At 37.9% G+C, this 17,155-nt stretch overlaps 1 protein-coding gene across 3 annotated transcripts in view; it reads left to right on the plus strand.

The window, feature by feature from the left end:
* ASAP2 (ArfGAP with SH3 domain, ankyrin repeat and PH domain 2) overlaps positions 1–17,008 on the plus strand; it is an 84,274-nt gene extending 67,266 nt beyond the window's left edge. Inside the window, exons 22-28 of one of the 3 annotated variants that reach the window (XM_082758060.1) lie at positions 2,288–2,543; positions 5,077–5,238; positions 6,145–6,313; positions 7,974–8,041; positions 9,877–9,989; positions 13,347–13,469; positions 14,363–17,008. In XM_082758060.1, coding sequence (XP_082614186.1) covers positions 2,288–2,543; positions 5,077–5,238; positions 6,145–6,313; positions 7,974–8,041; positions 9,877–9,989; positions 13,347–13,469; positions 14,363–14,437 — 966 coding nt within the window. In that variant the 3' untranslated portion in view covers positions 14,438–17,008. The remainder of the gene's footprint in view (positions 1–2,287; positions 2,544–5,076; positions 5,239–6,144; positions 6,314–7,973; positions 8,042–9,876; positions 9,990–13,346; positions 13,470–14,362) is intronic. The other 2 variants (XM_082758061.1, XM_082758062.1) reach the window with 2 other exon arrangements.
* Positions 17,009–17,155: the final 147 nt, after the last annotated feature.

The raw sequence follows: 17,155 nt of genomic DNA on the forward strand, positions 1-17,155 counted from the left end.
AAAAAAAAAAATATTTAAACACCTAAGCATGCAGACAGGGAACAAACTACCAAGTTTTGATACCTGTACAACACTGAAAAATGGTGAACACTTTTTTTTTTTTTTATCCCTTTTGTGATATCCTGTCTGCATGGGGTTCTTTTCCCATGTCTTATGTCCTTAATCTGAGAGAGCTATTACCTCTAACTCTTGACTTTCACTGGATTTAGCTACAAAAAGTAAAATAAATGTCATGAGCCATCCCTTTCAAAGCATAATTGCTACATTCTGAGAATTTTCTTAAGATTTCTCTGGAGAATTTTGGTATCTGTGCAAGGATCTGTAGTCTGTGAGCTGTTAAATCCAGTTCTGGGTGAGTTTTTATAGTATATCCCTCCATTTATCTACTCCTGTATATTGTGTCACCATCCAGTTTATAATAGTAATAATGACGATCTTTTTGATAAAGCAGCTTGAAACCTTCTGGTATGTTGTGGTGTGTTTTTTTTTTTGTTTTGTTTTGTTTTTTGATCTAAAACATTTTATGTACTGTACAACTAGCTGTTTATCAAATCAGTGCCTTTATAGGACACTCTAAATTTTTATTTTTATTTTTTATTTGTTTTTTCTTCATTTCCTTTATTGTTGCTAGTTGCCTTCTGCAGTTGTGTTCTTTTTTTGGTCCGTCCCTTGAGTTCCACCTTGTGTAAGAACTTATTTGCTACTCAGCATTGAGGCTGAAGTAATGAAACTGCTACTTCACTGCCTGCTATTAATAGGCTTATACTACAGGGACTTTTGAAAGAAGAGTAAGGACTATTAATCACAGACTAGTGTCTGTGACTACATTGAATGCACTGGTGAATACTGCTGGTGCTTAGGATCGCATCAGAGTTGTGTTTACAGGCATCAGTATATTAGGCTTGTCTCTTTCAGGTAAAACAATTGACAAGATTTTGTTGCCTTTGTCAGAAAGGGTAGCTTCTGAACTTGGCAGCTTCTGAAATTGCAGAAAAGCAAACCTAACCTGAAAGAAGGCTAGAACAATACAACTGGTTTCTGCTGCCAGGTCCTAGCTCATCTTTTGCCTCCATTCTGGCACACGTTTGACCCTTTATCAAGCTGTTTCAGTTTGTTAAACCAGTGAAAACCTAAGTCAAGAAAACAAAACAAAAATTTCTGATGGTTTAGAAAGCAGAAGCAAGCATGGGCTGAAGTGCATACCAGAGCCAAGACAGTGGAGAGGTCAGGGAAGGGGGAGAGTCAGCCAGTGAGGAGTGAGTCTGCTAAACCAAAGTAAAGGTGGGGATTGATGTGGCTGGCTGTCATGTACATCATTCTGGTAAGTCTTTGAGCTATTACACTGTGCTGGAACATGTCTAAAGGTCCTAAATGATCTATCCAGAGTGGACACTGGATATATTTAGAGAAAAATTGATTGCTTATTCATGATACTGTTGGTGTAAATCTATTCTGCCCAAATGCTTTTACTCTAAATGGTTATTTTAATTTCATACAGCCAGTACATCAGTTATGTGTTTATCTAAAGCTATTTCTGAAGACATATTTATGCTCTCTGAACTATGGAATGTTGCAACCCACTCCTGCACTAGCCATATGAACTTATAACTCTAGCTATTTTAATTATCATTTGATAACAATAATTATCATGCTTGCTGTTGAAACAGGAAAAATAATGCTAAGTGTGCATAGCAAACAGATGACTTGCTGCAAATCTCAAAGACAACTAATTAGAGCTCATTTCATAATGTGCAGGGGTTGAGCAATGTTCCGTCCCAGCTGCCAATTAAAGTAATCTCGCTAATTGCTCCTGTGATACTAGTGAGCTAAAAAGAGTTCATGAGAAGGTTGGGCTCCTAATGTGTTGTAGCTTGAGCTACAGGTAGAGTACTTGGGTGCAGTGTTGTTCTGGTTTTGAGTTGATTGTAATCTATTTTGGGCTGAACACTGCTGGATGAGGCTTAGGTTCCTCAGTTGTTTCTGTGTCTTTGAAAATATTACCTGGTGGTTTTCTGCAGGAAAACTTTCCTTGCTCTGGTCTGAATATTTATATTGCCTATATTATCTATAGCAGCATAGCCCTGTGTATATATAGGATACAGTAATATCTTATGCACACTTTTGTCTTGAAGAAGGTGGAATGTAGATTCTAGATTATGTATTTGCAGCAATAAAAATGCATTTTAGAAGCCATCTTTACTGTCTAGAAGCTAAGAACTTCCCATTAATAAATAAAGCGAGTAGAAATAATGTGGTATCAGTGAGTGCTTTTGTTATTGTGTTTAAGCAACCCAGTCCTAATCGGAGAGAGGACAGGCCCGTCAGCTTCTATCAGCTGGGATCAAACCAACTTCAGCCTAATGTAGCATCGTTGGCAAGAGATGCAGCGAACATTGCTAAGGATAAGCAAAGAGGATTTATGCCAAGTATATTACAGAACGAAACGTATGGAGCAATACTCAGCGGCAGTCCACCTCCCATTCAGCCTGCAGTACCTGTTACAAGCAGTGCACCTCCTCTACCTCCAAGGAATATTGGCAAAGGTATTAACACTGGAAAACAACACTGTATGTTAGAAGAATGGGATCGTTTTTTCGTTATGTTTTTAAGTTTTCTTTTAGCATTATATTGCACAGGTAAGTATTGGAATAGTTTATCAATGACTTCATCTTGAATACTTGAAGTTAATCTGCACAACCAATTCTGGGTTTGATTTTCAGTGTACCCGCAAGAAAGTACACAACAGTGTGTGGAAAAGCAATGCCCATGAAACCTCAATAAAGTTAAACAACTTACTAGAAGGAGGGCTGCAATGGATTTAGTTCAGCAAGTACTTTTTGATTGTATTCCATCTTTTCACACTTCAGATACTTTAAGATGTCATTGTCAGAGTGAAAATTTAAACATGTAAAATTTCCACAGCATTTGGCTGCTGCAGAAAATGATTTTAATACCTGGGAAAATGGAGAGTCTATGCAGAATGTGAGAGATTTTAACGTCGCAAAGTCCTTTCTTATTAGAAACGTGCTTCAAGGTTGATGAAATAAAATGGAACAAAGTATGAGGTTCATGATGCGAAGAACTGGATAAATTACACAGCTGTTAGCTGACTGAAAATGTAACTGCAGGTGACTAGCTGAACAATGAAAAACGTACTGGTCTCATCCCAGTTCAGAAACATGTGCTTGCAAAATCTACCATTGAAGCTGACACTGTAAACCTCATTCTTATGTTCATATACAATCTGTTTGGATCATGGTGGAGAAGTGTAGAGAAATTTGTACAGGTTATCTTTATGCAGTACACATTCAGTGTGCTTTATTGCTTCATACCTTTATTAATCAGCATCTCTCATGTATGCTAAATTTATGGAATGTTAAATTCCAAAAAGATGGCTGTGTAAACACACGATTTTCTATCCTCCTGTGATTCAGACTCCACATCAGGAGATAAGAGTGGGTCATGTTCTAGGCATATATGAGGAATGTCTGCCTTTGGAAGCACTACACAGAGGTTAAAATACCTCCATACAACAATGACCATGCCTGAGATTGCAAACTGAACATTTGTATAATATGAAAAGTCAGTTGTTGGTCCCACAGGAATGGCTGCAGCACGGAAGTCGAATACAAATATGTTGTCTTGAGGGCACAAAGAAAAAAGAAAAAAAAGAGGGAACAATAGAACAACATGGTGTTGTCCTACTTCGAAAGGGTGGTGTGAAACTGGGAGAAGTTTAGCAGCATATAAAACTAAGTTCCTTAACCAAGGTGGGATTCCTTTCATCTAACATTTTTGCATGAAGTCTCAATTTAATGTCATTTTACCTGACAAAAAGGAATGCTTCCCCCACCAAACAGGAAAATTCACCTAGTTTCTTGGGCTTTTTGTCTGTGAAGGAGCTTTTACTATCTGTTTAACTGTTAGATACTACCCCTAAATTAATACAGCTGGAGAGTTAAAAAGACTCTCTTACCCTTTGATGTTATTTTACCCACGGCAAACAATGCTATTTCACCCACTGCCCTTGATTAAATGACACTGGAAATGGTGTCATTTTAAGTTCACTCACAACCCCAGACTTTTTGGCACCAAAATAGTACAACTCCCACCAAGAAAGCATGCTGCCTGGCTCAGAGAGGTTATTAACTCATATTCTTTTTACTCCAGCAATATAGTAGCCTATTATTTTATATTTCAGTTAAAAGCTATGATAGCGTCACCGATCTCAGGTTCTTGTTGATTGCTGATATTGTTGTTGGTTTGCTTATGATGTATTATTGTTACTCCTTTATCCTCTTAGCTTTAAGCTGTTCTCCAAGTCTTTTGAGCCTTGTACACTTCTCCCTGCAACCTGATATTTATTCATACCTTACTCTGTTTCATCTTTTCTTAATATGATGCTCATGCTCTGAGTAGGGAAACATGACATGAGAAGTGCAAAATGTTGGCCTCATGGTGAAAATCTATAGTGTTTTTATAAAATGGAGATGCAGCTCTTTAGCCTAAGACTGGAATCGTTTAGGAAGCCCTGAGGAAGCAGTACCTTGTAACTGATACTAGTTTCATGACTAGTTGTCAGAGCTTCTTGTTTGGGTGAAATTCAGTTTTATGTCGATTCCAAATCAAAACTGCTGTTTCACTTTGAGTCAGCAATGTCTGCTAATACCCAAGGTGAGGTCCTTTCCTTGGACTACCTGCAATAATTACAGCTATCAGTCAGGGATTAAAGAGGGTAGCAAGATGTGCCTTCTCTACTTGTTAAGAAATGTCTGCTTTTCAAGTGTTAACATATTTTAAAGTAATGACTGGAGACAAACTTTAGGGTAAAAAGTTAGTAAGACTTCAACCAGAAACTTCCATGTAATTTTACGTCCATGTAATTTTACGTGGACTCTGATTTCTGCTCTGGCATTCCTGCAAGGTGGCAGTGGTTCTGAATATGAACAAATTATTTTGTGAATGTAGTGTTTGTAGTGTGTAGCTGCACCATTTTTAAAAGCACGGGTGTGAATGTTAACACTTTGTGCTTAGGGTAAGTAATAATAATAATACAGTATTTTCCTCTCTTTTTAGTCCAGCCTTCAGTTCTTGGCAGTGGTATTCAGACAATTTCTTCATCTAATACAATGTGGAAGACAAATTCTTTAGGAGTGGACAGTATAAGCAGGCAGAGATCTTCATCTGATCCACCAGCTATTCATCCCCCTGTGCCGCCATTGCGTGTAACATCTACAAGTATGTTTCCACTTTCCCCTGTTTTCCCTTCTGCTGTATCTAATCATAGTTGGCTTATTTTTCCATTTTCACAACTCATATTTCCTCTTTTGGTGACTGTAGCTTCGGCCTATCGTTCCCATCCAGTAACTTAGTATGAACTGTCTTCTCTGAAATTTCAGTGCATGGTATAGTGAAGGGTCAATGCAAGGTAGTAGCTATTACTAGAGCTAAAGAGCTTTCCACTTTGATATGTAGTTTTAATGATGCATATCTCACCAGTGAGCTGTAAAAATAAGTGTTACATATAGGCCTGGGGCTATGTCTCCACATTGTGCATAATTCTTGAAGATTGTAAGAGTGTAAAAAGGATGTTTTAATGCATTGCCAGCTGCTGTTGTGTTGGTTTCAAGAATTCAATAGAAATTTAATTAATTATTCAATATAATGTAAAGTTTCGTTGACTAAATATTAATTATAACAGGATTTTTAAAAAGAATTTTCTCTAAACAAAATTTCTCAGACACTTGCTCAAATACTTTTCCATAAAACACCAACTGAAGGCCTTGATTGAGCAAACAACAACATCACTCTAAATATAGTCATATTCTTGAAAATGTTAGATCAGAATGACTTTGGTAACACTTGAGAATTTTCTTTGCTTGTACTTTAATGCTTTGATGAATTGGAGTATTTGTGAGCTCTCTGATCTTGAGTAGGTGAAACAAAACGTAAACCTCTTTCCAAAGAGGTCACCCTTCCAATGGAAGGATAACTTCATGTTTTAAGTTATTGATAACAAGTAGTAAAGCATTTTTCTTTGATGAAGCTAAATCCTGTAACAGGAAGACCTGTGGATGAGAACCCAAGAGACAAAATGGTAACTAGAAGTCTAATTCCTTTTCATTGTCTAACTTTTTTCCATAGATGTGCTTTCTCCAGCACCACCGCCTCCAGTGGCAAAGACAGCCAGCATTATGGAAGCTTTGAACCAGCAATCAAAACAGCAACCAGCTCCTCCACAAACCAAGCCAACCCCACCACCACTGCCCCCACAACCTCCTAGTCGAATCTCTCAAAGAAAGCCTATTTCTGGGTAACTGATGCCATTTTAGTACTTAATGCATGTATTTCATAATGATTAACTTCTCAGTTTTATGGTATATAACATGCAAGTCATCTATAACACATGCAGTCTTTGCCAGTGATATGTTCTAACATATATGACTGAACAGAAGACAGATACTGAGGGAGCAGATTACAAGGATTCCCATGGTAAAAACAGAACAGCCTAGCAATTTAATATTTTATAACTTTTACAGTATCTACAGAATGCTTAGCCCTGATGGAAATAAGGCACAAAGAATAATCCATTTCTAATTTTCTTCTAATAACAAGAGATAAGGGAATATTACTGTCTGAATGTGCCATTTGTTGTTCACATGCTTATCCTCTGTTCAGTTCCATTCAGTATTTTCATTCATGGAAGGAGTTGAGACTTGGAATAGAGAATATGATCTTTAAATTTGTAAGATGTTACAAGTGACAAATGTACTAGTGAATAGGATTATATTTAAACTAGCCTTGAAAAGCTAGTAGTAGTCTGGGAAGAAGAGGAGTGTTGTTTAGTAAGCAACACTTGGTACTGAAGAACAGCCAACTACAAAAATGGCGTATGGAGAACAGCTAAGTATGGTTAAGCAAAAGTCTTCAAGAGAAGAATCTGCAAAGACATGGTGAATCGTAAATAAGAAGACTCATGCTGTTGTGGAAGAGGCAAAGAGAAAGAGTGTTGTTTGATTATGACCTGCAAAATTTAGGAGTTACTTATTCCGATTGGCTCAACATCAATAATGTCTCAGCTGGACTACTGTATTCAGTCTTGGTTATTGAATTAAAATAAAGATACAAAGTAGTAAGGCCAAAACCAGAGAATATCAATAATAAGAAGTCTAGAAAATATGACCTGTGATAAAAGTTTGGAAGAAGTGAGAGTCTCTCATCCTTAAAAATAAATAAATAAATAAATTGGAGCACAGATGCAGGTCTGTCCATATAAAGTACTGCATCACTCCACTCCTTTTTACGTCTCATGGTGGCTCTAAAAAGAAAACTTCTAAGTTGTGACAACAATAATGTAGACACTATGGAAAGTTTTCCCAAAGTAAGCATAGTGAGATATGTTAGTAAATTGTCTTGGGAAATTCTGGATTCTTAGACACTGAATATTTGGTAGAGTATCGTTTATGCAAGCCTAGATGGTTAGCAAGTACAGATATATGTATATGTGAGATAATACACATGGTTGATGCTTTGTGAGTGAAAGAAGCAAGCAACCATTGAGTTTCCTTTCTAGCCTGTTAATTGCATATACATGCAATTGTAAAAGGGAGAAGCAACTTCCTGAAGTTTGCTATAATGTACACGATACATATTTTTAACAAAGCACACCAAAGAATTTTTAAAAAGTAATGTTAAGAACTTCAGAACTTAGGGAAAGAAAATCAGCTTTGTACAAACTGCAGAAATTGAATGTATGTAATTCTTCTGCCTCACATTTTTAGATAAGGTGCAGTTTACCATTGGCCTGCTCAGAAATAGGGAAACAAACTAATATTTTAAAATACCAGACACTGAAATATACTGAAGATGTTACAAGAATTTTATAATTTGGAAAATAGTCTGAATTCATGTGGTTTGAGTTCTTGTTTGTTTCTTAAATGGAAAATTTTCTAATTTTATTTTTTTTTGAACAGGACTGAGAAGTCATCTGGCTTAGCAAACAAAGGGCAGTCTAGAGGACTTGGGTCTCTACAACAAACTGGTAATTATACTTTAGAGATTTATTTTACTGTAATTAAGCTATTGTTATTACAGCCTAAAGGAGAGTGTTTTCAGTTTACCTTGTACATTTAAACACAATCAGTACCAGCATTTTTGTTTCTTTTTTTGATTGTGTAGGCCCTTATGCTTAAAGCTTTTCTGCATGAGTTGGGGACAATTATGTCAGCAGTGGAACTATGTAGCAAGAATCACAGAATGGTTGAGGTTGGAAAGGACCTCAGAAAGTCATCTGGTCCAGATCCCTGCTCACAGGGTATTGCCCAGGACCATGCCTGAATGAGTTTGCAAGGTCTTCCAGGGAAGAAGACTCCACAACCTTTCTGAGCAGTCTGTGCTAATGCTTCATCACCCACACAGTTTAAAAAAAAGAAAAATCAACAACAAGTGTTTCCTGATGCTCAGAGAGCACCTCCCATGTTTCAGTTTGTGTCCATTGTCTCTTGTCGTGTTACTTGGCACCAGTGAAAAGAGCCTGGCTCTGTTGTCTTTGCGCCCTTCCTTCAGATTTTTGTACACATTGATGAGATTCTTCCTCAGCCTTCTTTTTTCTAGGCTAAACAATCCCTGCTCTCTCAGCCTTTCCTCCTATGAGAGATGCTCCAATGCTTTAATCATTTTTGTGGCCTTTTGTTGAACTCTTTCCAGTATGTCCACGTTTCCTTTGTACTGGGGAGCCCAGAACTGGACACAGCACCCCATGTGTGGCCTCACCAGCCCTACTCAAGAGGGGAAGGATCACCTCCCTCAACCCGCTGGTGATACTTTGCCTAACACAACCCAAGATACCAGTAGCTGTCTTTGCAGCAAGGGCACGCTGCTGGCTCATGTGCAGCCAGGCCCTCCAGGTCCTTTTCTGCAGAGCTGCTTCTAACTGCATGGCCCCCAGCACAGCCTGGTACCTGGCGTTTTTTCTTCTCCTTAGCAGTGGGTCCACATTTTCCTTAGCCTTCCTTTTGTCACACATGTGCTTACAGAAACCGTTCTCCTTGTCTGACATCCCTGGCCAGCTTCAATTCCAGCTGGACTTTAGCTTTCCTGATGTCATCTCAACTCACCTACCCCCCCCACACATTCAAAGAGAGGATGCAGTATGAAAGTTTTAATTAGTTCACTCTCGTTTACGTGCGTCATATATGAGGCAACAGGCAAGGCCAAAATACATTTTTGCACAGAAAAATGTGATTGTAGTTTTAAAATGAAACTTCATACATCACATCTAATTAATGAAATTGCAAATTGATCCTGCTTTTGTAGTGGTTTTAGTGGAAGTTCTTCTACCCACTCTATTCTTCCACTGTTATGTTTATTGGTTCGTACTTTAATTCTTTTTTATTTCCCTTCAACATTTCCACAGAGCTGAAATTTGCAAATCATTATCAGAATGTGCCAGAAGTCTCCTGTGAAGGGTACAGCATCTTGATAAGGATGGGATTTATTAGGAAAGAAAAGTTCTAAAAGTCTTCAGTCTGTAGAGAATGGGTGGGGAAATGGGAAATTTGGTTCTGGTGTCATCTGTTTTATAGGCTTTTTTTCTCTTAGTCATTTATCTTATAGCTTTTCTCAGTGTAACTGTGATATTAAAGGTCTTAGGTAATTCTTTTTGGGAAAAGAGGCCTTCTTTGGTAAGGAAAAGGGTAGGAATGCCACACTCAGTGTAAAAAAAGAACGACATTAAAGATAAAATACTCATGGTATACATGATCCTTTGTATTCTCTAATTAAGAATAATGAACTTGGTTGCAATTTGTATCATTGCTCTTGCTTTTTTCTTTTTTTGAAAGCATGCCTAGGATTTAATCATTTTACTTGCCTTAGCAGCAGGAGAATCTTCTTCTGTGTGTGAGATCCCAGTAACACAAACTGGTTCTACAGTGAATACTTTGGCACAGATCCAGCCACCAGCACCAATGCCAAGGAAATCACAAATAGTAAGTAGACAACCTAGGTTTAGATTTTATTAAAGCTTCCACACACTGTCAAACGCACAGCTGCCATAATAGTCTGTTCTGTTAGAAATAAAGTATGTGAACCATGGAAAATACAAAACCCTTATCCTCTCAAATGTGTGACTTGTGGTAGGTATCTATGAAAATGGTGCTTCTCTTGCATTTCTTATGCAATGATATGTGATCTTACATGAAAAAGAACACCAGCAAAAAAGGAGAAAACAAAGACAAATCTTGGATTCACTGCTTGTGTCTGAATTTGTAGAATTTATGGTTTGATTTATTGAAGGTAGGTAAGCTTAATAAGAGAATAGTAGGTCTCTTGTAAGCCGTATGCAACTCAATTCTTAAACTTCAGTGAAGTAAGTAATAAGTGAGGTTTCTTGCTTACTTTTACAAGGGAAGTAAATACACTTGTTTACATTGGTGGACCAAATGGCTTCAGAAAAGACTAGGAGGAGCTAATTTCAAAACAAAAGAAATTTGAACTTTGTGGAATTGTTTCACTTTACACTGCTTTGTCAGGCATTCAGTGGGTGACAATAGGGAAATCCATTGGAAGTTACTAAATACACAGAAATCACATCTGATGAGAGGCATCCCAACCAGAATCATAGAAACATAAAGCCTGGAAAAGACCTCTAGGATCATCTGGTCCAACCATAAGGTGGCTGAAGGGGGAAAGGGAAGGCTGGAAGTGTTGGGCTGGAAATATTTTATATTCTTCTTCTCTTCCATCCTCCCCTAACGATACAGTGACTCTTAGATACTGGACTTAGATGACTGATCTGATTGTGTGGTCTTTTCTTATTCTTATTTAGGTCCATGAATGGTGACACACGTAGTAATGTCAATATTTATATTCTTGTACTGGTGTAGGTGAAGGGACATATTTCTGGATGTCAGTTTTGCTGTTCCATTATGTGTAGTTCAATTGACTCTTTGGCCCTCACTCCAATTTTACGTTGTTTTCTTCTGTGGCAGACATAAAACATTTATATGCTTGGTCATGACAGAGAGCTCGTGCTCTTGAGATACTGTATGTGACTAGATCTGGGCTGGTTTATGCTTTAAGGTCTGTATAGTTTAGTAGGTGAATAATAAACTGAGAGGTAGGAGCTGTGCTGTTCCTGGCCCTATGATTGTGTTATTAGTGGGCTGCAAAAAAACATCTTACCTTCTTCGGTCCTCTGTCTCTCTTCGTTCATTTTTATTTAACCATGTCTACTGAAATAGTAATTCTCCAGGACAGGACTGCAGCGTGTATGTGTGCATAGCCTTGTGCATTTGTTTTGAGTTCCTGGAACTCCTCCTAGCTTTTGTCATCTGATCATGCTGAAAAAAAAAAAAAAAACACAGAGACACGTGGAGTTCATCTTGCATTAGTTGGGATTATAAAATCTTCTGTTTTCTTGCCTCTCCCACTCTTGTTTAACCAAGTTACTGCCTGTCTTGCATCAAAACAACTTTCATGGTTTAGGTAGTAAAATTTAATAGTCTGGTTAGTGAAAAATTGAATAGCTGTCCCTTTAGCTTAGGTGCACTAAGGGAATTGCCATACTTACTCCGTGAAGCTGTTGAACTCTGATCACAATTTCTGCTGTGTGCTCTGGGATTCAGTGCTGGCTACATCCATTGAATACATTATCAGTTCTGGAATAGCTCTCTACCTGGCTTTCTGTCTAAGTTAAGGTTGTAGTAGTTCTCTACCTTTTTTTCCTTCTTTGTTTTACAGGGCAAATTGCTTCACTTATGTGTGAATGGGTTGTCCTGGCTGTTTTTTAGGAACAGTGTCTCCACTCTCAGGTTAATATTAGTTGCATGTCATATGAAGAACAAATCTGAGTCTCCAAACATCTCTAGGGCATCAGTAGTCACAAAATTCTGCCTGAGAAAATCAGCTGGATGGTTTTATTCTGTCATAAGACAGAGAAGTAAAGAGAAACCTGGCTCGGGGGGGGTGTGCTAGTTAAGGTGCTTTAGCTAAATCAATCTAGCTAAAGCATCTTAGCTGAGATTTAGTCAAGGGCCCCTCAGCTAAAGAGCTTTAGCTAGATCAGTCTAGCTAAAGCACTTTGGCTAAATCACTCCCTTTAGCCTTATACTTCACCCTTTTCTGATAAGTCTGCCAGAGAATCTGGAAGCCAAACCAGATTGAGGAAATGATTGCAGAAGTGATTCTTGAGTAAAGAAAAAAAGAGACCTCGTTACAGTGCACATGCAGCCAGTGAGTTACCTGCTGCACAGTGCATTTATTTACCCAATAACCCATTTTTCAGGAGGAAGGTTCCTGATGCTTCTTTTTTTCTCAATGCATGCTAGAGGTTTTTGAAACCATGTTGTAGATATATGGAAAACTTCCCTGTTTGTTAGTCTCCTGGGAACAGGGCTTTGTCCACAACAGAACATTTGGCTGGTCAAAAGAAGCAGACTTGTGGATGGAGTCTCTTCTCCTTCACAAGCTTCCAGCTGTTGATCTGACTGGCACTTGCAGCTCTGCTCTGGCATCTGAAGGTAGAAAGGAAAGGTTTTTGCTGGCTGAGGCTGGGGAAAGTGGAGGGAAGGGTAGATTGACACAGTAAGATAATGCTCTGCCTCCAGGTCCTGTGCTCCTTGCATGGAAAGATGATGCAGGTAGCATTAGTGTTAATCTGCAACAGGGATTGAGAAGGCTGAAAACAAACGCAGCAGGAAGCAGAGAGTGGAAACAGGCCAGGTTGCACATGGAGAAGCATGAGGTTAGGATGGTGGATACAAAACAATTGCAACATCACTTCAAACAGAACACAACTAGGACTGGAGTCCCACTCAGTACTGAAATACTGCAGCTCCCTACCAAACAGCAGTGTTACCTTTGCTGTTAAAAGACCACTTCTGTGGCTTGTGGTCCCCAAAGCACTACAAAGAGCCTGAGGACATTCTGGAAATTTTGTACTGTTGAGCAGGGTTTAGTAAATTAAGAAGGGGCATACTGACAGGTGTTTCAGGCCTCTTTCTGACAACACTGGTGTTACACTCACTGTGTAGCACTCGATCACCCCATTCTCTGAGTAAAATCACACTTGCTGTAACGGTGCGTAGAGCTCTGAAGCAGACTTGAGTGAGCTAAAATGGAAGCTCACAAGGGAAAGCTGGTCCATGTTGGTGACATAGTGTTTCTGAAAGGCTTGGGATGCTGCCAAAATCAGCCTGAACCTTGAGCACCTGGTGTAAAAGATCTAGGTGAATTCTAACCCATGAAAAATGATTGATAGCATCTCTGCTGCATGCTTTAGATCACCTTCAAATATATTTTGATTCTTCCATGCTTATTATTTACACTTTCTTTTTGTATTTCAGTCAAAAACTAAACCCAAAAGAGTAAAAGCGATTTACAACTGTGTAGCAGATAACCCAGACGAGCTAACTTTTTCAGAAGGAGATATCATTGTAGTCGATGGTGAAGAAGATCAGGAGTGGTGGGTGAGTATTTCCTATTTTCTATCAATATACTTTGAAAGAAATAAATGAAATCTAGAGGTTGACGCTGACTTCAGAAGATCTCTGTTGGGTTTCCAAATAACAGGAGAAGTTTCATCTTGTGGAAACTTGATTCCAAATATTTCTTTTGTTTAAAATTCAGGCTTCAGATAAACTTTTAGCTTTTCTCAAGAAAAGTTTTTACATTGAGGAAAAAAAAAAACAACACCTGGTTAGTAGGGTTCACAATACACAGGGGACATGGTCTGTGTGACTTTAGGAAACTCCTGGGTGGGTGTCAGCAATTGGAGAATCTGCTACTATTTCATCTTCCTTGAAGATGCTGTGTCACGGTCCTCAGGAGACAGCTTTGTATTGTCCTAATTCTTTAGCTGACTGAGATTGAGAAATGGTTTATTCTGTGTGCTGGGAAACTGTCTCAACTATTTGTACCCCAGAACTGCATCAGCTAAAGTAGATTTGGAAAGTTTTATTATGCATGAAAACACTCATTTAGTTGTTAGCTAGTAAAGAGGAGAATTTCATACTGCATCTAAATTGCAGGCAATACGTTATCGCCTATTTGTATAAACACAAATAGATTAAGAAACAAAACGCTTGAGATCTGGTGAAGCTTGATCCATTCTTTTACCTTTCACTGAGAAGAGAAGGAAGCAGAAGCAACTTAAAAGAGGCATGATACGGGCTGCCAGGCATTCCAGAATGAACTGAAATGATGGAGTAGTGGGACCACATCAAGAGGTGTTACTTCTAAAGAACTGAATAAGACAATTTGAAAAAAAAATAGAAGTCTAACAAAAACAAAGGTCACTGGTATTTATTTTGGTTCTAATTCCTTTTTGCGATTAACTTGGAAACTGTCTGAACTCTTGCAGATCGGCCATATTGATGGAGACCCCAGTCGGAAAGGAGCTTTCCCTGTCTCATTTGTGCACTTTATTGTTGACTAAATTGCTACTGATAAGTGGAGACATTTCTCATTTCCAGCGGTCACAGAAATAAGTTTTGCTCTATTTCATTTCATCTACCTATCTGCAGACACCTTGCCAGAGCACTGCCCAAGTCCTAGGTACTGTAGCTTACTTTTTTATTACCATTGTTCTGATTTTGGGACTTTTAGAACTTTTTTCTATGTGAAAACTTCTCATGAGCAGTTTACAAAAACAATCAGAAAAAAAACCTCTTCCTGTATTTTTTTAAGGTGAACTGAAAAGCTTTAACAATCAAAACCCATATGTGTGTGTCGACATCACAACATTATGAATTTTGTTTTGAAAACGTTTGCTGTAATTTCATTCTCTGTTTGGTAACGTGACAATACCACAGTTCAGTGTTGCTTCCCCAGTCAAAAGAAATTGTGTGCATCTGTAACAGGGCAGTGAATTTATCCAATTCTCAATACCGTTGTAAGGATTCAGAACCAAAACGTGCAAGCTGCTGTATAGTTCTCAGTCGGACTCATTCAGCATCTTGCCAAACTGGCTGTCATTCAGGATGTCAACTATTGCAGAAGAACCAATTTTAACTAGGTGTCTTTGGCCAGGTAAAAGTGACAAAGTATTTCAGTTTACCACAGGAGAAACTTCTTTCTTTCAGAATGGATGTAGATATTTGCTTCAAGTTATCTGAAATCTGTGTTAGTCGTTGAACTTTCTAGTTCTGATTTTGTGAGCTTGAGACTGTTTCATTTTTCTAGGCTGCACGTGTGTGGAACCTGTTTTTTGAATGTTCTTTCTGTATGTTACATCCATTTTGGTCATTTAATGTGACTACTGCTGGTTATCTAAACGATGGCAATATTACTGAGTTAACTGCATTAACTCAAGGATATGAAAACTGCACTTCCTGAAATGTACTTAATCATGATGATGGATTGCAGAGCATTTCTTACACTTGTATCATTATAGTGGTTAGGCTTTTTTTTTTTTTTTTTTTTTAAATCTTGAAATTTCGTAATCATCCAGCAATATGTTCGCACAGAGAACATATTTGGTGGAGGATGTAGGTAACTATCCGTGGTCAATAAGGTCTCTGACACCTCACAAGTACACTACGTTATGTTCTGTTTGATAAAAATTTGTGTGCCACTACCTTGCAAACAAGGATGGTTTGCTAACTCACTCTGTATTTATATAATATACCCACATATATGGTAGCTACACTGTTGTTAAATTTGTTTTACTAATTTGTGAACAAAGGCTAGGCTATTGGTAACTCCCGGGTGGTTGATGGAAAACACCGATACAAATCAGACATTGTTTTGATGTTGGATATTGAGAGATTGTACCAGTTTTTGCTTATGCTACAGGAAACAACCGATGGCATAGGGTAAGAGAAATCTATGTCTAGGTCAAATTGGCTTTGATCACATTCTGTGAATATTCCATCTCTAGATTTTCCAAGAAAACTTCAAATCTCTGGACAAGTGGTGTTTAAATTGGCCACTTCGTATTTAACAGAAAGGAAAATAGGCCACTGCGTAGTCTTATTTGGAGAAAAATCACGTTGCGTTAATGCTGGAAGAGCAACACTGATCTTCCCTTTATCACCTTCCCTGAATGGTACAGTTGGTTGATAGCCTCTCAAACGTGTGGGTACAGCCAGGTATATACTGACCTTTCATTTTCTAGATGCTGTTGCTGCAGTATAAATGGGGAACAAACTGGAATGTTTCAAGATATTTTTGTTGCAAGTTGAAGCAAATTAGTCTGTATTTTCAAAGTTCCCAGTAAGATGATAGAGTAATAGTTTAGCACTACAGTTTTATTCACTTACTGATAATGTTCAGTTTGCAACACTATTTTGTATGTTTCTATCCCTGATAGAGTCTAGAGAGTAAATGGGCATATTATTTTGCACAGATCTCCTATGTACAGTATTTTTAACACAGAATCTTATAGTGTATGTAACAACTCGTAAAGTTGAACAATGATGCGAATTTTCCTTAGGCTCTGCTAGAAGAGGAACACACTTTAAAATGTCACAATCCTGTTTGCTAGTCACTTAGAAAACGTTTAGACTTCAGTGTAATAGCACTACCCCTGCAGACTGTTAAAATGTTGAGGACCAATAAGGAGCAGCTAAGCAAAATTTATCCCAAAATTTTCAACGTTTCTCAAAGTTTGCTTGTCCTCTGGCAGAGGAAAAAGAAATTCTAGAGCCTGTAGATATCTATTTATAATATAAAAGTAAGAATTTTAAGTCCAAACCTTTGGCGTATTTCATACAACTTTTCAAATCTGATCAAAATAATGATTCAAAAAGCTGTTAATAGACAGACTATTAGGTTGCTGTGTTAACTGTTTAAAAAGGAGCAAATGACATTTAAAAATGCAGCTTAGAATGCTATGAGATGTATAATATTCAATTCAGTTGTTTTTATTTTGTTTAGTTGCAGAGCAACTGTATATATTGTATAACCGAAAATCAACTCTTATTTTCAATGTCCTGGATGCAGTGATTTATAATTAGAGCATGATTAATAAATTTTACTCTTGTTAACCAGTCAAATGTCTGGAAAAATAAAACTACTTTTAAAATCACTTGGGCTACTCCTCTTATGTCATCCTCCCTTGCTTTTTGCTATGTAAAATGAGAAATACAAGTAGTAAAGGGGCAAAAAAAGTACATCTTGGGGATTCTCACTGGAATGTAAGAACTATGGAGGC

Source organism: Aythya marila (genome assembly GCF_965140915.1).
Source record: "Aythya marila genome assembly, chromosome: 3".
In the NCBI taxonomy this organism is placed as follows: domain Eukaryota; kingdom Metazoa; phylum Chordata; class Aves; order Anseriformes; family Anatidae; genus Aythya; species Aythya marila.